Genomic DNA, 23,021 nt, shown 5'->3' on the forward strand with positions numbered 1-23,021 from the left:
GCTGAAAGTCAACAAAGCAGTGGTACTTTGTTTCTAATCATTACTGTAACACACAAAGGCTCGATATTTGCCATTTTAAAATGTTTAAGTAACATTTTTAATATTGCCCTTTGACCTGGCAAACTGATAAACAGAAGTGGCCTTGATTCTTACTTAAGCTAAAGAGATGCTACGGTATGAGATAACAAAAATGGAAACTCCGTATTCCCTCATAAACCAAGATGAAGTCTGGAATGGAAACTGTTATTTCCTCATACACCCTTTATAATGCCAACCAATACTCCAATATTATTTATGATCCCCCACCTACACTGCCACCTACAGTCAAAACTGACTGCTTCACAAAACTCAAATTGTGCCATCAACAGTTTATATACTTTGTGTTTCAAAGTGAGATCTTATATGAGATTTCAAATTTTTTGACATTCATTATTAAATAATTCAAGAAGATAATGTGTTAATCTGTGTAAAGAAAGTAGCTTTACAGTATTATTTCTGAACCTAAATTTTAACACCAGTACCTACAATAAAGAAGATCCTTCTATTTACCCTTTTAAAATATTATTTATTATCATCATTTCAGGAAACTTGGTAACAAAAGCAAAATTTAGCAAATTTCTTCTCAGCCCATTTAACCTAAAATAATTTTCCCATGTTTACAGAACATTGCCTAATGTATCTTTTTTGTCTTTTGAGAGAAAGCAGAATTGTGAATATTCTATTCTATTTTCAATTTGTATCCAAACACGTGATAGTTTGATAGTTTGTATACACCATGATTATCTGGCCATTAAAAAACTTTCAGAATAGACTAAAATAACATCTTTGAATATAATTGCCAAACTAGAGATAAAAATCCCTAATTTCTCCTGGATTAGTCAACTTTTAAATTTTTGAATTGGGCAACTTATCCATCCCACCTCATTCCTTTAGGAATAAAATGCTCCTAATATTTGGTCCTAAAGACCAAACATCTCCATATTATTTACTCAGTCTTCAGTGCTCCAATGGCTCTTTTTGATAAAGAAAACAAACATTTGTCCAGGCTGCTGAAGTTGAAGAGTTTATATGATACAACAGAAGATAAACCAACAAAAAAAGACTTCCTCCTATGTATACTATCTCTGAAGCATGCCCACATTTTCTAGGAAAATGGTCCATTCTAGGATCTACTTTTTTCCACAAAAAATACTTGACTTAAAAAGTAAAAACTACATTTTCTCTTAAACATGCACATGCACCTATCTCCCTTTAGCAGATACGGTGATTTTAACAGAAACAAAAACCACATTATTTAAGAGCAAAGGCAGACCTGCACCAATATCAAAGTAGGCAGAGAGGTCTGGCAAATTCACATGACAAAGAATAAGAAAATCAGAGTGATATGGAGAAATCTTGTTGATGTAAAAGATTTAAATGTTTTAGTTCAAGAATGTAAACAAAAGAATCAGGAAGGCATACACACAAAGCCAAGAATGCTGCTCTAAGATAACAGCTTCTCCCTTTTCAGCAGTTAAGTAAATTATATAATATCAAGAATGTTTAAATATGCAATGTGCATGCTCTTTGACATCCAACTCTCAGCACAGACAAAGTATTGTGGTGACATATTTCCTATAACTACTAACTACTTCAGATCAAAAAGAAAAAGGAGTTTCTATTAAGATTAAAGACAAAGAATTCTAGCTTGTGGATACTATGTGCACATTAAAAACAAGAAAAAAACTAGCTTCAAAATGGGCTAATTTCAAGCTAATTTAGAAAGCAGTGATGATTATAGTCAAACTCAAGACATTCTTGTGAAAAAGACCAGTTCTTTGAATCAGAACTACTGAAGTTCTAATTCCACTTTATTATTTACTTCTTCAAGTTATACCACCTTGGAGGCTATAGCTAATTCAGTCCCAAACTTCAGAGAAGAGTAGAAGGACACAGATACAGAAGGCAGCAGTGTTAGGCCAAGTCTATAAAGTTTTATGACAATAAAGTCTTATCACTCAGCTCTTACTACCTCTCTTGTTCTAAAACTTCAGGTGGTGGAGATCATTTTAAATCTCATTTTAGAGACTCAGCTGACATCCTCCCACCCATCTTATCTCACTGTATAAATTATTTCAATACCTAGAACACTGGAAGATAACCTTGCCCTCCCAGAAATCTGTAAAAGGAAAATTAAGTGATATACCTTCAAGGAGAAAGATCCAAACAGAAGTATCTAAACAAGATTCTATGTTTAATTAATTGATATACTGATCAGAGACATGAATACAAACAGGGAAATGTCTTCCCCTGATATATGATTAGGTTTTTGTTTTCTTGTTTTTTTTTTTTTTTGAGACAGAGTCTCACTCTGTCCCCCAGGCTGGAGTGCAGTAGTGCGATCTCAACTCACAGCAACCTCCGCCTCCCGGGTTCAAGCGATTCCCCTGCCTCAGCCTCCGGAGTAGCTGGGATTATAGGCACACGCCACCATGCTTGGCTAATTTTTGTATTTTTAGTAGAGACAGGGTTTCACCATGTTGGCCAGGCTGGTCTCAAACTCCTGACCTCAGGTCATCCGCCTATCTCGGCCTCCCAAAATACTGGGATTACAAGCATGAGCCACTGTGCCTGGCCTATGGTTAGGTTTTAATGGCATCTAGAAGTTAACCACATAGGAAGATACACCAAGAAAATCCAGAATGTCAACACACTTTTCCTTTATCTGAAACTACAGTAAGACATTATTTCCTTAAGGTGTCCTCTTTTTTCCAGTACCTACCAGAAGCTAGAGATCTTTTAGTCCAGGGCCGTTTTCTGACCCCATAAAATAACGATGCTTCCTCAGAGCTAATTCAACATTACTGAGCTACATAAATGGCAGAATAATGACCACTATGTAACATATAAAATGCAAATTAAGGGAAACAAAAACATTAATATTCAGACAGATATGACATTTCTTTCACTCCTAAAAAATTACATCACATAGCAGTGAATAAGACTTATTTTTATATCAATAACTAGATAGCTAGGAATCCTATTTAAAAGTAATCACCAATATCTAGAAAGTCAGAAGCCTAGCAATAAAGTAAAACAAAATATACTGAACTGATATGTAATAAAGTTGAATATTACTTTGTAATCATGGAAGATTTTCCTTCTACAGGTATTTTTAACACTCTTTTTCCCACCCCCTAAAAAGTCCACTGAAGTCTATACTCTTCTATGGAGGGGGAAAAAGGCAAGGAAGGCAGGAAGAGAAAGAAAAGAAAGGAAAGAAAGAAAAGGCTAGAAGGAGAGATGAAAGAGGTAGTTTTAACTCTATATACTGTGGCTACACAAAATATCAACCTAAGTATTTAGACTACTGGTTGAATAGCTAAAAAACTTACAAAGTCAATGTTCACAGACGGTGGAATTCAAGCAATTCAATTCACTAAGAGCAAAAAGTAACAAGCGCACACAACTAGTCTTCTATTTTACTAAGATTTGTTTTTATTAAAAATTCGATTAATAATTTTCAAATAAAAAGAAAACTATTTCTAGTTAATTTTACATTTTTCAGAAATAATCAAAAACATCATTGAAATATACCTACACAGAATCTAACCATGAAAAATAAAGTGTCAGTCAGGTAATGGTCTTTCAGTAGTCTCCTTAGTGAGCCTACCACTAGGTTGGGATTCTATTTTGGAATAACAACGAACTAAATCACTAGTATATCTTATTCATTGTTTCTTAGTTTACAAAGAGTATATTATTACTAGTATTCTTATTGGTATTCATTATCATGGTAGGAGCACCCTTTTATATTTTGTAACTAAATGGCAAACTAACCATATCCATAGATTAACTGTGGTATGACTGTTTTAATAATTCTTTCCCCAAGAAAATCCATAGCCCTTTCTTCACTATAAGGAATCTGCCCCAAAATGTGAGCGCCTAATTAGAGTAGAAGAAACACCTTTATTACAATTGCATTTGTCTCTCTCCTCTTTCTTTTCATATATTCTTATCGCATTTCTATAAAAATGCTTTTCAAAAGACAGTATCTTTTATTTCAACTCAAAGTTCGACACTGGGAGAATTCTCCTCAACCATACCATGACAAAATGTCCATGTGTGTCAGAATGAAAAAGTAGTAGACCGAATAGAAAATCCTCAAAATACTTACTTGTAGCAGAACCAAGGAGATTTTTTGAGGATTTATCCTCTCCAGTATTATAATCCAGTGGATAATCTGTTTAAAAAAGAAAATAAAAGTAATTATGCTGAGATCTAGCTCCAATGATAACATATTTAAAAGCTCAAATTATGTCCTGTCAAAGTCAGCTGACATTTAAAACATTTTATAATAAATATGAATCATATATCTAAAACATGTTCACAAAAGGCATGTAAGATTAAGAAACCATTTAACAAACAAATATAAATCAAGGAAAATAACTGTAATGCTTACCAAAATTTTAACCACATTTATAAGACTTTTTAATTCAAGCTTTCAATATACTTTACCAACTCTTAAGTCAATGTCTTCATTTCACTCTTGAGAAAATTTAGATTGTTCAAACAATAGTTTAAGACGTCTTAAAATAAGGACTTAAAGAGGAAATGGAGAGTGTCATAAAACTTTCCTCTAACTCTTTAGAGTCACAGGATTTCTCAATGGCTCACAGGAGGCCAAAATGTGCTTGCTCTTAGGCTCATGGGAGATCACAGGCATTAAAGCTCATTTCTACTATTTCAGTATCTTGTGAGTTTAACAGATTTTTGGCCCTGGCATAGGGATACAATCATAATTTATACCATTAATGTTATAGAAGGGAGTTTCAGTTACAAATAAGTGATAGATAAGCTTGGAAAGCAATACAAACACAAAGCAATCATATTAGAAAACAGATTTAAGTTGATTAGAGTTAAAAACAACAAAACAAAAGCCTGAAGACAACAGTCATATTGATTTAAGTAATCTATACTCCCCCATTACTATTCGATTTTTAAAAAGTAAAAAACATATACCTAACAGTCATCTGTTTGATGTCACTTACCATAGTCCTCATCAAATAGTTCCTGGCGTTCTGAGTGATACTGGGAATCGGCAATTTCTTCATATTCTTCCACCATGCTAGTGCCAAATACCCTATCAACAACAATTTCATTAAAGACTTCCAAAACAAAACACTCGTTAAGACTAATCTCTTCACAATAAATGACAAACATCAACTTTGGTCATATTTTGAGGGCCACTGGCTTTTGGACTCAAAAATAATGGCTGCTCCTTACATTTAAGTCATCTACTGTTTCAATTAAAATGTAAAACTAATCTATTTAAGGCATTTAAATGGATGAGTTTTTATATCAGTCTAAAATGTTTCTGTGTATTATCATCATAGCAAAATAGCAAGCAAGTTAAAACAAATATACAAAATGAGGTTTATTTTTAAAAGAGGATACTTTGACATTTTTCCAAAATGCATTCAGAAGAAAGTTTTCATAGTTTTTATTTCTATGGTATTAACTCACGTAAGAGAAAATTATTTATTCACTTTAAATATATCGAAAATTTTGTATATCAATTTTTTAAAAAGCACTCAATAAATCTTTTGTTCTACATTACCTGATAAGGCTTAATGGACAAAAGTGCTCTGATCCAAAATGTGATAGCAACTCAACCTAAAGAACAAAAGCACATAAAATGGGAAGCCAGCAGAGAGCATGTAAGATTATCTAACAATATACTCAGTTTTTTCATTATAACATTTCTAAACATTTCTATAAAGTCCTTATTTTCCCCAAAATCAATACTTGTAAAGTTTTTGTAATGCATTAATATGCCATGCTCTGTTATTTAATAGTGCAAAAGAGAAGGTTGCTAACCTTTATGTACTTGATGAACATCTGAAGCAAGAGAAAGGAAAAGAAAAATCAGTTCCAAAGTCGAGACATCATGCAATAAGCAACTTTAAATATTTGTAAATTATGTTGTGTAAAGTATAGAAAGTAACGTCATGTGATGGATAACACTGTAGTATTCTTAATTCCTTGCAGAAATAAAAGCAATGATTTAAATTTTTGCCATCACAACCTGAGAGTATAATCTAAATGATTGCAATGAAATAAATTAACTTTAAGGTTATAAATTAACTAATCTACAAGCCATTGCTGTTATTTTATATAGCTGTTAGATGGAAAGCATTCTAAAAGCAATTAATAAACAGTATCTGGAAACAATCTTTTACTTTAAGTATTACAGACATGTATCAAGTATATATCCATATATGAATTTATATATTGATACATATGCACATATACATATATATTCTACACATATACATATTAACAGTCCATTATGAAATGATATTTATACTTGTATATTATATACAACTTATTTCAGGGAAAGTATCAATTTCTGGTATGCTATGTTATTTCAAGTACAACTTACAGAAGTGGAAGATATATACCAACTGGCCTTTCAAATGTATGCTATTAAAAAGTAGTAGATTTGGGTGCAGTTATTTTAAGATAAGGAACATCCAGGTAAAAAACTTATATAACATTATTACTATAAAATGAAAATCAGAAAGTAATTTTTCTCTGCTTTTCATGAGCTGTAAGTAAATGTTTCTTGCTTTTAGACTAAATTCTACCAAAGAGGGTTTTTTATAAAACTAATATTTAAAATGCTGTATAGTCTCCCACCATAAAAGGAACAAGGTGGAAAGTTTTATAAGGCATTTTTTATGTTTCCAATAAAATATCCTTCCATTATTAACAAACTAGATGGTACAAGGAGTAATTTTCTAAATTATTTCATTTGAGTTGTCTTACTTGCAAAATACAATTTTATCACCTAGCAAATGATTTTTAACGTTTTTGCCTCTTCAGAGTAAAGAAAGTGTACTGTATAAAAAATTAAGTAATTGTTTCAGTACTCATTTTAAAAGGAATTGAAAACGTTCCTTAATTTTTTTGAATAATTTTGAATTATTAACTGAGAATATCAACTTTATTTTAAAAATAGAATTTAGCATTTTTATACTGAGATTAAGAATACTACAAGTTTACCTATTTATATAAGTCAATTTAAAACATGCTTTAAAAAGAGACGGTAAAATCACAGAAGACAAATTAGGTAGCTATAAGTTCTCACATTTAAAGAAGAAAGGATAGAAATTAGAACTGCTGCCATTCCAAAAATGTCATAATATTAATTCAATAGTACTTCAAGGTATGGCTACAATTTTAAAGAAAAAAAAGAGGGAAGGAAGGAGTAAGAACTTTCCCTATTTTGTTTAACCCAATTCAAAAGTGATCATTTTACTTGATTAGTTCGTAGAAGCAGCAGTGGAAATACAGAACATCAGTGTTTAAAACTCTATTTTATTTGCAACTGGTACTTGGACACAGAATATTTCATTTGGCTATACAAAGACAAAAGCTGTAACAATGCCAAATAAGTGGACATTAAAGATGAAATGATCTAAGAATCAGAGCCTAATAAGAAATTACACCTGCTTTAAAGACTTCAGTGACCAGCAATGGTTTCAGTTTCAAAATAGAAAGAAATATACTATGAAGATGACATTTTGCATAAAGACTCAAAAAACTTAAATAGTTATAATTTGGAATTTTATCAGGGCCATAAATAACAAAAAACTGGCCTAGGCTTCCAGCAATGCAAAAGGGAATGTAGCAATATTTGACTCATGAAATAATATACCCAAGTAAGAATTATCTACTAAGTGGTATAGTGTAGTCTATTTCTTAACTTTTCTGATTTCTAAAAAGATGAGGTGTATAAAGTGTGAATAACATGTATATTTTCATTATAGAACATAGTCCTCTATGTGTAAACATTACCTTGACATATTTTGCATACATCTGTTCATCTAAAGGGAAACTCTGTACATTCCGCTCATCTCTACCATGAAAAGTACCCAGCTTAATCCACTTATTTGTTGGATATCTAAAAAATATAAGAAATGTTCTTTTTTAAAAATTATAAACCTCATATTGAGAGGTTCTATCATATTTTCAAAATATAATTTTTTTCCTTTCCAGGTGAACACACTGACTTAACAGTTTAATACATAAATACATACATTTAATACATTTTCTTTTCCAACTGAACTGACGGGTTTCTCTTTACCAGGAAAGAATGCCTTGAAAAATCACACCATTAACAAAAAGTAAGACCAGTACCACTTCTTGGGGTTTGGGAAGAGGTTTTATAACAGAAAATCACCAAGAGACTGCCTTGGAAGAAGGTGGCACAGCTCTTCACATACTGACATGTGTGTAATAATGTAAAGTATAAATACAAGTACTGGTGGAAAGAGAATGGGAAGAAAAAATTTTTAAAACCACATCTGAGTTTGACGTATCAGTTCCCCTTTAAAGGAGACTTTAGTATTTAATATAAAAGTCTAACCTTTAAAGGAGACTTTAGTATTTAATACAAAAGTCTGAAACTATTATATCTGTTTACTGAAACATTATAAGAACTCCTCAAAATAATGAGCCCTCTCGCCACATTAAAAAAATACACTTTATCAGAGCTATGTATGTCTATTTGACATATAAGAAAATTGCAGCTGAGAGAAAAAGAAGTGAACTGAGCAAGGGTAGTGGCAGAATAACAGAATTCTCAAGAGGTCTTGAGAACCAATTTCAAAAACTGTATATATGCAATGCTGAGTGTGAGGTGGAGGAAGAAACATCAAGGAAAACCCTTAATGATCAATGACAAAATAACAGTTCCATAAACAAACAGCATCCTACATGGCATATCGTGGACACTCAAAAAGCATTTATGAAATGATTTAACACCTCTGTTGAACAAAAAATAATGTGTACACATTAAAAATGATATGTGTAAAAGACAAAAGAGTATTTCCAGGATGTAAAAGTATGTATTTTTATAGAATTAATAAATAAGTGCATAGTAAAGACTGGAAGAAATATATTGAAATGCTAATAAGGGCTATCTCTGGTTGACAAAATGCAGTTCTATTCCAAATTCCTCACAACATGTTTATTTCTTTTATAATCACACATGTACAAAAAAAGTTTTAGAATATATTTTAATAAAAATATACTTCATAATATAAAATAAAGCACCTACACATGTATGTTTTTGATAACTTCTAAAAGAAATGTTTAGAAGAAGGACAGCATAATGACTGAAAGTGAGGACTTTGAAGTCAGAGTTGTAGTTCTGAATCTTGGTTCTCAAACTCACAAGTCATGTGACCTGGGCAAGCTACTTAATCTCCCCTTTTCTGTTTCCGCACATTATAAGAGAATAGTATCATATGGTTATGTTTAAAGCATATGAGCTAATGAAGGTAAAAGGTAAGTGATTAACAAAAGCCTACAATACAGTCGTATTATTGTTGTTATTACAAACTGACCTTTAAAAAATAAATGGACTGAAGTCAAAACAGTGACCCACTTTTTTGTTTTTGTTTTTTTTTTTTTCAAAGATCTAACATAGACCCTAAGGAAACAGCTTTAGAATTTACCTGTCACTGATAGAAACCAGAAAATCTTTAGGAGTAGAAGAAAATAATTCATAATTTGCAATATCAAGCTGTTTTACTTGAATTGGTTCACAAAGTTCAATAACAAACCTTCAAAAAGAACAAAAGACAATTACTTAAACCAATCAAAATAACAGTTCATATTAAATATGACATTAACAGTTTCCATAAATTAGACTACCATTAAAAGTTACACATTAAAATGTTAAGAGGAGGGTATGTAGCCTTAGTTGTCTATAAGAAGCATCTTTATATACTTCCCAAAGGATACCATTAGTGGGGGGAAAAAAACCTGTAAATAAAACAATATTGATTTTGCTCCATCATGTTTTTTTAAAAATTCTTTTTTGCCACATTTTCTTAATCCAGTCTATCATTGTTGGACATTTGGGTTGGTTTCAAGTCTTTGCTATTGTGAATAGTGCCGCAATAAACATACGTGTGCATGTGTCTTTATAGCAGCATGATTTATAGTCCTTTGGGTATATACCCAGTAATGGGATGGCTGGGTCAAATGGTATTTCTAGTTCTAGATCCCTGAGGAATCGCCACACTGACTTCCACAATGGTTGAACTAGTTTACAGTCCCACCAACAGTGTAAAAGTGTTCCTATTTCTCCACATCCTATCCAGCACCTGTTGTTTCCTGACTTTTTAATGATCGCCATTCTAACTGGTGTGAGATGGTATCTCATTGTGGTTTTGATTTGCATTTCTCTGATGGCCAGTGATGATGAGCGTTTTTTCATGTGTTTTTTGGCTGCATAAATGTCTTCTTTTGAGAAATGTCTGTTCATGTCCTTTGCCCACTTTTTGATGGGGTTGTTTTTTTCTTGTAAATTTGTTTGAGTTCACTGTAGATTCTGGATATTAGACCTTTGTCAGATGAGTGGGTTGCGAAAATTTTCTCCCATGGAATACTATGCAGCCATAAAAAATGATGAGTTCATGTCCTTTGTAGGGACATAGATGAAACTGGAAACCATCATTCTCAGTAAACTATCGCAAGGCCAAAAAGCAAACACCGCATGTTCTCACTCATAGGTGGGAAGTGAACAATGAGAACACATGGACACAGGAAGGGGAACATCACACTCCAGGGACTGTTGTGGGGTGGGGATGGGGGGAGGGACAGCATTAGGAGATATACCTAATGCTAAATGACGAGTTAATGGGTGCAGCACACCAACATGGCACATGGATACATATGTAACAAACCTGCACATTGTGCACATGTACCCTAAAACTTAAAAGTATAATAATTTTTAAAAAAAATTAAAAAAAAAACAAAAAAAATTCTTTTTTTAGATAACATTCATTCTTGGAGAAGGGATGACTTTCTTAAGAACAGACAGTGATAGTGTGAAATGACTAGTCTAGAGGATAGTTTGGCATATACATTGTCTTAAAAAGTTATCATAGTCTTCGATTTAGTTCTTAGAAATTTATCTTAAGGATTCAAGGCTTCAGATGTCCACCTTTGTACATATATTTTGCTATATCGAAGCACACACAGTCTATAAGGGCAGGGGGGAAAATCAACTTAAATATTTAGCAAAGAGAATTAATAAATTATGGTTCATCCAGACAATGAAATACTAAGCAGCCATTAAAACTGGTACCAAAATCTATCATTTCATTTACATAAAAAATCTAGAGACTGTAAACTAATTTATAGTAACAGAAAGCAGATCTGTAATTGCTGTGGGGGAAGAGAGTTTGAGAGAAATTACAAAGAGGTATGATGAAACTTTTGGGAATGATGGATATGGTTGTTATCTTTATTGTGGTGATGGCTTCACAGATACATAAATGTCAAAACTTACCAAATTATACACTTTGACATGTAGTTTATTGTGCATGCAATTTACTGTATGTCAACTATACCCCAATAAAGCTGTCTTTTTTTAAATGATGCTAAGATTTACATTTATTAACATGGAAAGATGCCAAAAATATTGCTGCTTAGGAAAAAATTAAAAGTATGGTTCCATGTGCATAATATAAAACTGTATATAGCACGGAATTGGGGGAAAATACTCATGACATCTAACACTCTGGGTATACATAGCACTGGATGGCCTACTTATAGATAAATGAATGCTCCAGGCTTATGTTCCACCCCTACTCTCATTGTATCTTTCTTCTTGTAATATCTAACAGTCACCCAGAAGAAACATATTCCTTTTTAGCACTGCCCCCTTATTCTTACAGTTCCTGAATACCTCTGCCTCATTCATCTGCCACTTCCTATTAATTCTTCAAGATTCAGCTCAGGAATTACCTCTTCCAGGAAGCCTTCTCTCATCTCCTCTTGCAGTTACGCATCATCACTCTTTCAATAACACTCTTTCAACAGTACTTTTTATACCATTTCATAATTGTTTAACCAGATCTGCCATTTTTTGCTTTTTGTGACCTCCTCAAAAGGAAAGGAAGGCATTTTGTCCTCAGTTTTGCATAGTATCAGTACTAATCAATCATAAAAGCTTATTAAATATTATATAAATTAATCTAACCCTAATGTAAAAGCTTAACATAATATGCATATATATGTAGAATGTACTTTTTAAAATTGTATATTACTCACCAAATTTTAGTGCTGCAAGGATTCAACATATAAAGATCCATATTTTCTATAAGAATAGCAGATGTGCTCTATTTTAAAAAGAGGAAAGGAAACAAATTACTTAAGGAATAATGAAGAAAGTATTTATTTTAACTTTAAAGTTTTCTGGGACTTCTGTATTTTTAGATCTTAAGTACACCTAAGACTTTAAAACACTCACTTGGGAAAAAAGCATAAAAGTGGCTAAGATTCACCATTCCCGGCAACAGCATTAAATTAGTGTTACAATGATACATTTAAAATTCAATGCCTGTTACTTTAAAGAAAAAATAATATTTTAGTTATTTCCTTTTTAAAATTTCATACGGGTTTTAAAAGTTAAAAAATGCAGGGTAAAATATATTGGCCAATATAAATAAGAATTCATACAAGATAATGTTTTGAAAAGCATATTCTGCTTTTATTAGTGAATAACGAAAATATCCCACATTAAAATATAGTTCCCAGTAAACAAATGCCTATATTTTAAACAGTCGTTAATTTCCTATATATAAAAAATTTTATATTTAAGCACCTACCTTGGCTTCTGGATTAGCTGCTAGAATTTTGGCACCACATTCTACTGAGGCATAATTATTTCGATTTTTCTGGACCTTTTTGGTGGCATGTGAACCTCCATTAGAAGATGCATGCATTGACTGACCTGCAGACAAACCTTATTATAAATATATATATATATATTTGATGGTTATGACTGAAAATACCTCTAGCAACACTGATCTCAATAGCAATAAGCTGTCTTCTAGAAAAGAATAGGTTTTAACACTTGAGAGAATATTTTAAAAATTCATAAAAAAATCAAAGTGCTCCACCTCAATAGGTTTAAAATATCCCCCAAAACCAAATTAACTACAAAATTCTACATTACTTATGTCTAAGTAATATAACTCAGAAAATGAAGCTTGTCCATGAGAATCAAAGCTTTCTGTATTTATATCTATTATAAACATCTATTAAGGATGTATTTTTTAAATTATTTTATTGGTTTTTTTTTTTTAAGCTCTGGGGTACACGCACAAGACGTGCAGGTTTGTTATATAGGTAAACATGTGCCATGGTGGTGTGCTGCACCTAACAACCCATCACACAGGGAATAAATTAACTATAATTTTAGTCACCCTCCTCTCCCTCATAACATAAGCAAGCTTTTCTTTAGGTATGTTCTTGAAACATCATATGTAAAACACCTTTTGGTAAGTTAAAGAATATTTTAAACCCAAGGATTTTATGCAAGTTCTTTCTGAGTTCCATATGAATTTTAAAATAGTTTCCATGCCTCAATTTTCCTTGTATTGTGATGAAAATCACTGCTATGCCTTATTTTATGCTCACTTAATAATTTACAAGAATAGATTTTAATTAAAACTAAAACTGTATGTAATTATATACAGGTATATGATATATGGATGGATCAACAGCAACTTGGTTTCACCTTTAAAAAGTTTTCAAAAGTAAGTTTTATTTTGTTTTACCAATCAAAAAAAGGAAGCATATTAAAACTACACCATAAACTTAAAAAAAAAAGTTTAAAGAACTCAAATACTTCCTTACTTTTTTCTTTTTCTACTTCCATAACTTTCTTCTTCCATTCATCAAATGTTGGTATATCTTCTGGATCTTTGGGACTTGCTACTGATGTAGGGTCAATGTCTCCTGGTTTTGTATAATCAGAGCTCTGAAAGAAACACCAAAAAATAAGAAGACTTCAACTTTCAAATAATACAAATAAATTTTAGAAATAAATACAAATGTTTCTGTTAAACTAAAGTTCCAATTTATAATGAATGATTATATTTTGAAAAAATAAAAAACGTAAAAAGAAAGGTTTTGGTTTACTTAAAAGTTGAATTTCTCTTGAGATAATTTAAACATTCTATTTAGGATGTGTTCCTTCACTTGTTAGTGATATAAGCATAGGTCGTTGAAAAAAATAATTATATAAAACCCTAAAGCAAACAATTACTCATATATAGCCTGTACAAATGAATAAATTGTATACTTGCCATGCATCCACCCTAAAATATAAGTTAATATATCCATTAAAGGAAGCTAAATAATTTTAGATGTTTTAATATTATTTCCACAATATCCTTAAAAAGACATACTGTGTACACAAAAATTTTAAGGCAAATTAAAAAATCTAAATGTGAAAAAACAAAACTTTACATTTTAGAAGAAAATTTAAAAATCTTTATAAATCATGTTAACAAGATGCAGAATGCATAAATCATTTTTAAAAGCTGATACATTTGGCTAGGTTAACCATAAACAACATGGAAGAATAAGTCACACACTGACAGAAGTATCTGCAATACATTCAGTCAACAAAGAATTATTATCAAGTATAAAGAGTATCAGCAAATCAAATAAGGGGATGGGGTGGGTGGGAAGCAAAGAATAAAATCAATAAATTTGCAAAAAGAAACACAATTTCAGTAATAATCATGGAATCCAAATGAAAGCCTGAGATACCATATAAATCAGTGGTCCACAACCTTTCTGAAATCAGGGACCAGTTTCATGGAAAACAATTTTCCCATGGATGGGGCAGGGAGATGGTTTTGGGATGAAACTGTTCCATCTTAGATCATAAGGCATTAGATTCTCATAAGGAGTGCACAACCTAGATCCCTCATATGTGCAATTCACAATAGGGTTTGCACTCATATAAGATTCTAATGCCACCACTGATATGACAGGAGGCAGAATTCAGGCAATAATGCTTGCTTACCCCCCGCTCACCACCTGTAGTGCAGCCTGGTTCCTAACAGGCCATGGACTGGTGCTGGTCTGTGGCCTGGGGGTTGGGGCATGCTGACATAAATTATACAAATCTAATGGACTTTAAAGTGTGATAGTCTGTGGCCAAGTGTGAAATATCTGTTGAGCCAAGAGAAATCTATGCTAAAAGGAGTTTAAAATTTAACAATATTAAGATGTGCATAATCCCTAAATACACCCCATGTATAAATCTAAGTGAAAACACTCATGTGTGTCCAAAAGATATGCATACAAATATTCATTAGAGCATTGCTTTTAATACCAAAAATAATAACCTAAATATCCACTAAATGAGGAATGGATGAACTGCAGTAGTCACTATACACAGAGCAGTGGAAACAATGAACAAATCTCAAAAACAATGTTGAATAAAATGTTACTTAAGGCAAGAACGTCATTTATATTAAACTATGCCATATAATAATATATATTGTTTATACTTATTTGAAAAGCTCTAAAACTAAACAAAAACAACACTAAATTCAAGACAGTGGTTATATTTGAAGACAAGAGAAGGAATACTGGGGAAGGGCACAGAATGCTGTGACTTCTGTTCCTCTTAAACTGAATAATGAATACACAGACATTTATTCCATTAATGAATAATTTCTGTATTCCTAAAACAAAGTTTGGATGTGTTCATTAACACTATCTTGAGAAGTGTACAAAATCTATTAGGAAACTCTGGTAAACAATACAAGTCTCATTTAGTTTATATTTGCTACATAAGAGCATGCTTTTGAGCACTAACATGAAATATCCATAACTTCTGGGACTATTTCTTTTTTTCTTCAAAAGAAGTAGAGCCATTTCCAAATCTCCCTTTAGGAAGACAGCAATTTGGTCCCCACCCAACTTCCATCTTAGAGTGTGTTACAGAACAAGTTGATTTACTAAATGAAGTGTATGGCTATTTAAAACAATACATGGCAGAAAAAGATAAAAGAGCTAGTATTACCACTAATTTAATTTTTTCAATTAGATAATAAAAATCTAGTTTGAATATAAGGAAGGAGACAGGACTCAACTGACTCCGGAGGCAGGGCTCTGACACCGAACCATATGGATGAACACATAAAACAGGTCAGGAGCACTTTCCATAAGACATGACCACCAGCATGCCTTGTCAGTTTAGCATTGCCATGGCAACACCTGGAAGTTACCACCCCTTTCCATGATAAGGATCCAGCAACCTGGAAGTTACCACCATTTTCCTAGAAATTTCTGCATAAACCACCCCTTAATTTGCATATAATTAAAAGTGGGTATAAATATGACTGCAGAACTGCCTCTAAGTTGCTACTGTAGGCACCCTGCCTGTGGGGTAGCCCTGTTCCTCAAAGAGCAGTACTTCTGCTGCTGCTGTATACAGTCACTTCAATAAAAGTTGCTGTTTAACACCACCAGCTTGCCCTTGAATTCTTTCCTAGGTGAAGCGAAGAACCCTCCTGGGCTAAGCCCCAATTTGGGGGCTTCCTTGTCCTGAACCATCTGGTGACCACGAAGGGATGAAGAAAGCAAAGATGGCAGCGACTGGAGGAGAGGCAAGATGATGCAACAGCAGAGATGGAGAGAAGGTGATTGGCAAGAGCCAATGGGAGATGGCAGTCAGAGAAACAGTGAGAAAACAGCAAGGGACAACAAGAGACAGCAGTTAACAAGACAGCAAGAGATGGCAGTGGGTAAGATGGGCAGAGAGGTAACTAAGCAGAGCTGTAACACCTGAGCTCTAACACTAATCAAAGGCTCTTTTGAGAGCCATCATTTTCCCTGGCAGATAGCACAGCTGAGCAGACGAGCAAGTGGCCATAGTGCCACTGCCTCATATGGGACCCACTGCTCTGACAGGCAGCCCAGTAGGTTACCAGCCCCTGTGCTAGCCCCTCCCACTGCAGCAGCTGAGCCCACTCTAGATGAGGGAACCTGGAGAGACCTTCACTCAAATCCCATGTGGAAGATCAGTCACATTTTGGCTTCTGTGGATGGGTGTGTCCCCTCTACCACCCCCCATAATATCAGGTAAGCTAGGGAATAAAAGCCTTTGGCTAAGTGGTCAGTTAAAAGTCCCCATCGTTAGTGTGCCCTGAAACACATCCTGAGCACCTCTTCCACTGGTCCTTGCCCTTCTATTTCATTATTCCACCAGTCATTTCATTTTCAATCCTAAAATGTGTGCAGTCTTATTGTTTGCTTTTAACTTTCTGTTAACTGTGTGTGGGCAATTGTTTAAGGTGGGACACTTAGTTGTGAGAGGTTCCCCCAGTGTGTTGACTCTGGGACACCAGAGTCACATTCTGTGACCTCAACTCAGTCGTGGGACACTGTTGGCTGCACCCGGGGTGCACTAGTGTTTTTGGCATTGGTGAGGGGACCCTCATTGGCTGAAATGCAGGCACTCTGGGTTTTCAGCATTGGTATTATAGACTGCACCCCAGATGCGCTGGGGTTTTTGGCATTGACATTCCCTTTAGGACTGTGGGTTATAGCCCCTTTCCCTAGGGGAATATTAGTCTTGCCCCTTTCTGTCCTAAAGTTAGAAGTATTATTTTCCTAACAGCCAGTTGCAACCCCTTCTTGGGAGCTGTGTTATAACTGCTTTGCTTGTAACTGCCCCTCTTGGTCAAAGGAATTGGGAGTTCACAGGCTCCTGACCTCAAATGGACAGCCATCTACAGCAGTCAACAAGTGGCTACCTATTTACTCAGTGTCTCCGCTACCAGGTAGGTTCTCCAGCAAGTCAGGGCCTCTGAGGTCTCCCCTTTGGCAACCTTTTCCTAGGTAAATTACTTATGTGCATAGGCTTTAAAATGATTAAAATGGCATGAGAATAGAAAGAACAGAACAGAATAGAATAGGATTGAGCTTATTGTACGGTATAAAATCTAAAAATGGTAAAATGGTTCTCATCTATAAAATTCTGATGTCTGGTAGGCAGTTCAGGATTTCTTGCTAGGTTTACATAAATGTGCTAAAGAAATGTATTTTTTATTGGGAAAAAAGTTTTGTTTAATTTGGAAGTTACTAAAAGGGAAGTTCAAAATATAAGGAAACCATTAGGTAGAAAAGAGAGACATAAAGAATGTTATGGATACAAAATGTTTTCTCTTTGTTTTGCAAAGGATATAAAAAAAGAGTAATTTCATATGAGGGAGAAATCTTACATAGTAAATCCTTGTCCTAAAGTAAAATGTCTGGTTATTCAAGAAAGAGGTAGTACAGGACAACATATTAGTCCATTCTCACACTGCTATAAAGAACAACCTGAGATTGGGTAATTTACGAAAAAAAAAAGGTTTAACTGACTCACAGTTCTGCAGGCTGTACAGGAAACACAGTTGAGGAGGCCTCAGCAAATTTACAATCATGGTGGAAGAGTGAAGGGGAAGCAAGCACCTTCTACACAAGGTGGCGCAGGAGGAAGAGAATGAAGGGGGAAGTGCAACACACTTTTAAACAACCAGATCACGTGAGAACTCATTCATTACCAAGGCCCTGGGCAGCTCCACCCCTGTGGTTCTGCAGGGTAGAGCTCCCATAATGGCTTTCAGGAGCTGGTGTTGAGTGCCTGCAACTTTTCAAGGTGCACGGTGCAAGCAGTTGGTGGATCTAACATTCTGGGGTCTGGAGGATGGTGGCCCTCTTCTTACAGCTCCACTAGGCAGTGCCCCAGTGGGGATGCTGGGGGTTGGGGGTTCCCACCCCATATTTCCCCTCTGCACTGCCCTTGTAGAGGTTCTCCATGAGGGCTCTGTCCCTGCAGCAGACTTCTGCCTGGACATCCAGACATTTCCATACATCCTCTGAAATCTAGGCAGAAGTCCCCAAACCTCAACTCATGCCCTTTTTGCACTCATAGGCCCAATACCACACGGAAGCTGCAAAGGCTTAGGGCTTGCACCCTTTGAAGCAATGGCCTGATCTGTACCTTTGCCCCTTTCAACCACAGCTGAAGCTGGAGCAGCTGAGATGCAGCGTGCCATGTCCCGAGGCTGCACAGAGCAGCAGGACCCTGGACCTGGCCCATGCAACCATTTTTCCCTCTTAAGCCTCCTGGCCTGTGATGGGAGGGGCTGCCATGAAGGTGTCTGAAATGCCCTAAAAGCATTTCCCCCACTTTCTTGGCTATTAACATTTGGCTCCTCTTTACTTATGCAAATTTCTGCAGGCTTGAATCCCTCCCCAGTAAATGGGTTTTTCTTTTCTACCACATAGTCAGGCTGCAAATTTTCCAAACTTTTATACTCTGCTTCCCTTTTAAATATAAGTTCCAGTTTTAGGCCATTTCTTTGTTAATGCAAATGAGCACAGGCTTTTAGAAGTAGCCAAGCCACATCTTGAATACTTTACTGCTTGGAAATTTCTTCTGCCAGATACCCTAAATCATCTCTCTCAAGTTCAAAGTTCCACAGATCCTTAAAGCAGAGGCACAATGCCACCAGGCTCTTTGCTAAATCACAGCAAGAGGCGCCTCTGCTCAAATTCCCAATGAGTTCCTCATCTCCATCTGAAACCACCTCAGCCTGAATTTCACTGTGCGTATCACTATCAGTATTCTGGTCAAAACCATTCTACAAGTCTCTAGGAAGTTCCAAACTTTCTGTTATCTTCCTGTCTTCTGAGCCCTCCAAACTGTCCAACCTCTGCCCATTTCCCAGTTCCAAAGTCACCTCCATATTTTCAAGTGTCTTTTTAACAATGCCCTACTTCTCTGGTACCAATTTTCTGTATTAGTCTGTTCTCACACTGCTATAAAGAACTACTTGAAACTGGGTGTTTTACGAAGAAAAGAGGTTTAATTTCTAATTGACTCACAGTTTCTTAGGTTGTACGGGAAGCATGGTTGGGGAGGGCTCAGGAAACTTACAATCACAGCAGAAGGGCAAAGGGGAAGCAAGTACCTTCTTTACATAGCAGTGCAGGAGGAAGAGAGTGAAAGGGTAAGCACTACACACTTTTAAACTAGATCTCGTGAGAAGTCACTCACTGTCACAAGAACAGCAAGGGGAAATTCCACCCCCACAATTCAATCACCTCCCATCTGGCCGCTCCTCTAACATGTGGGGATTACAACTCAACATGAGATTTGGGTGGGGACACAGAGCTAAACCACATCAGACAAGTAAGAAAATTCAAGCATGTTGCAGAGGGTCTGTGTTATGTCATGACAAGGTTCATAAAGGAGACTTTTATAAAATAAATTTTGTGTATGATTAAACTTGGTATAATTAAAAGGAAATTGTTTACAACACACTTTCTAAAGAATGGTGTAACCGGGTGTACTGGCTCACACCTGTAATCCCAGCACTTTGGGAGGCTGAGGTGGGTGGATCACGAGGTCAAGAAATCGAGACCATATTGGCCATGGCCAACATGGTGAAACCCCGTCTCTACTAAAAATACAAAAATTAGCTGGGCATGGTGGTGCACGCCTGTAGTCCCAGCTACGGGAGGCTGAGGCAAGAGAATCACTTGAACCCAGGAGGCGGAGGTTGCAGTGAGCAGAGATCACACCACTGCACTCCAGATTGGCAACAGAACAAGATTCCGTCTCAAAAAAAAAGAATGGTCTACATGTTAAAACCCAATTTTCTTAAAATGTGAATTTGCTAAATTACCAGAAATTTTGCTTTTCAATCTTGTAATCTATTCTTTTGAAAGCTTCTCATATTCATTTAACTCTTTTAGCTTTTTTTGTCAGCTCCTGTGAGTTTTTCTCCTCCAACTACAACTGCCGTCGTGGCCTGAGGCTAAAATGTTTAGTCTTAGAGAGAGGTCAGTGGGAGCAGTGTTTTCTTCCAGTATAGCTTAATTCTATGGTGGTGTTTTTTTATTGATGTGTAACTTATTTTGGCTTTTGGTTTTGACTCTTATATTGCTTAGAAGTGTTTAGGGGACTGGTAGGTGCCTGCCCAAATCCATTCCCTTTGGCCAGGAAGGGAGCATCTGTTCAGTCTGTTGGGGGGTTATGGATTTTGATTTTTGTTTTGTATTCCTCCTTGTTGTCAGAAGGTGTTGGATGCGATGTTTATGGCAAAGATTTTATTTTCTCCTGTGCCGATGCTGAGATAGTATGCTGCCTGCCCCAGGTCAATTGTGTCCCTTGGTGGGAACCCTGTGGCCAGGGGACTTGGAGTCAGGGGACTTGTAGCCAGGGGATGTTCTGGGCCAGACAAGAGTAGAGGTGAGTGGGTACTCATTGGTCCTTGAACCCTTTTGAGCAGTGGGGGAGCAAAATAGCGTAATACTTCTTTTCGATCACTTTAGACAACCTCCTAGGAAACACTCTCTTGTCCTTGTTGGGTGTAGAGGCCATGCCAAGGCCCAACCACAGACATCATGTTGTCACTATTAATCTTGTTTGCTCTCCCAATTACCCTGAGCTAGTGTGGGTAGAAACATAATTCTACAGTAAATATTTCAAAAATTGTAGCATCAGGGCACCACCTTCATGGTTGCTAGATTCATCATCAACATCCCCAGGATAAAGATTTCAATCTTCTGGCTTATCCAAAAAATCTCACAAACATTCCCCACAGACCTCCTAACTAACCACAGCAATCCTGAAATACCCAAACCCTTACTTGATAAGTGGAACGAACTCCCCCCACTGAACAAAATCCACCTGAACCTCCCCACCATTACCTGGACCTGGGAAGTTGGGTATGTATACCTCCAGTGCACTCATGATCCTACCTTCTGCACCTTTTATGTTAATGACACTAAAGCAGAAGTTTCCCTGCAATGCTCTGAATACAACTCTAGCTGCAAAGATACCAATGCTGCACTGAGGTAAATGGGATTCCACTTGAAAGCAAGGAGACCATATATGGTGGCTTCTCCTGGATTAGAATATACAGGGGAAAAACAACTATCTAGTCTGGGAAGGTGGCTGTGCCACCCTCTTTCAGAAAACAAAGATTGTTCAACCACCCCCATTAGAATGGGGGAAAGTATCTCTATAGACTCAAGTTGGCAACAAAGAATAAAGATCACACCCCATAGTCTCCATTTGTGCCCCAATTCAGCTCATTTTTCTTTGTGGCCATGAATGGGAAGAAGTCACACCCCATAAACTGCTGACTCCCCAGGTAGTCATCTGTTTTTTGTTTTTTAATTCTGAATAGTTAAAAGTCAACATCTGCTCTTTTAGGAGTAGCTTTCTCTTATGTATCAAAACTTGGAACTGAGGTGAATATATGTTAGCCACTCTTGCCCCTTCAGGGGTCACGGTCATAATAACACCAGAAGTAAATGAGCAATAGGATTAATTCTGGTAGGAATCAGGGCAGCAGTACCCTTGGATGGCTTTGCTTAAAGTGAACCCTAAACAACTTGACTCAAACCCTAGAATCCTTAGCCACCAACACAGGTCATGCACTAAAGAGAATTCAAGAGTCCCTAGACTCTTTGGCAAATGTATTTCTCAGTAACAGACTAGCATTGGACTATTTACTAGCTGAACAAGGTAGAGTATGTGTAGTTATTGATAAATCCTGCTGCACATATATGAACAACTTCAGACAGGTTGAGATTAACATTCAAAAGATCTATGAGTAAACTACCTGATTACAGATATAACCAGGGCACGTACTGCAACTATATCTGGTCAACTATCAAAAGTGCCTTTGCAAGTCTCAACTGGCTTTTACCTACCTCTTCTAGGACCTTTGAAGGCTGTCTTGATACTAATTTTTGGTCCTTGCTTGTTTAACCTCTTAGTAAAGTTTTGTCTTAGATTACGACAGTTCCAGGTAAAGACAATGTTAGCACAAGGCTTCCAACTCATCCTGTCTCTGGGCCCGTTATCAGTTATCCAGAGATTTTCACTTATCTGGTGCTAGACAGGGCCTACACTGTAAACTCAGCAGGAAGCAGTTACAGAAGATGGATCTCTGTCCTTGTGCAGCCTTCTTAAGATTAAGGAGGAGTATCCAATCTCTGAGGGGAGAATGAGGTAGGGAGGTGGGATTCAATTCTGGAGGCAGGTCTTGGACATCAGATCAAATTGAGCTAAAACAGGTCCCAGACGGAAGCAAATTTCTGTAAGCCAAGCCCACCAATGTGCTACGTCTGTTTACCACTGCCAC

At 35.7% G+C, this 23,021-nt stretch overlaps 1 protein-coding gene across 5 annotated transcripts in view; it reads right to left on the reverse strand.

The window, feature by feature from the left end:
• The window catches only part of SUCO (SUN domain containing ossification factor), a 78,664-nt gene that overhangs the window by 28,513 nt on the left and 27,130 nt on the right, over window positions 1–23,021 (reverse strand). For 4 of the 5 annotated variants that reach the window (XR_009214513.1, XR_009214514.1, XM_032160967.2 and 1 more), the window contains exons 7-15: window positions 13,705–13,828; window positions 12,672–12,796; window positions 12,115–12,182; window positions 9,507–9,614; window positions 7,843–7,948; window positions 5,860–5,880; window positions 5,600–5,655; window positions 5,031–5,122; window positions 4,157–4,222 (exon numbers count right to left, since the gene is read on the reverse strand). Coding sequence is in view for 3 of the 5 variants with exons in the window: in XM_032160967.2 (XP_032016858.1) it covers window positions 4,157–4,222; window positions 5,031–5,122; window positions 5,600–5,655; window positions 5,860–5,880; window positions 7,843–7,948; window positions 9,507–9,614; window positions 12,115–12,182; window positions 12,672–12,796; window positions 13,705–13,828 (766 nt within the window). In the remaining 2 variants the exon portion in view is untranslated. The remainder of the gene's footprint in view (window positions 1–4,156; window positions 4,223–5,030; window positions 5,123–5,599; window positions 5,656–5,859; window positions 5,881–7,842; window positions 7,949–9,506; window positions 9,615–12,114; window positions 12,183–12,671; window positions 12,797–13,704; window positions 13,829–23,021) is intronic. The other variant, XM_058442616.1, reaches the window with a different exon arrangement.

This window comes from Hylobates moloch, unplaced genomic scaffold (genome assembly GCF_009828535.3).
Source record: "Hylobates moloch isolate HMO894 unplaced genomic scaffold, HMol_V3 SCAFFOLD_8, whole genome shotgun sequence".
Lineage (NCBI taxonomy): Eukaryota > Metazoa > Chordata > Mammalia > Primates > Hylobatidae > Hylobates > Hylobates moloch.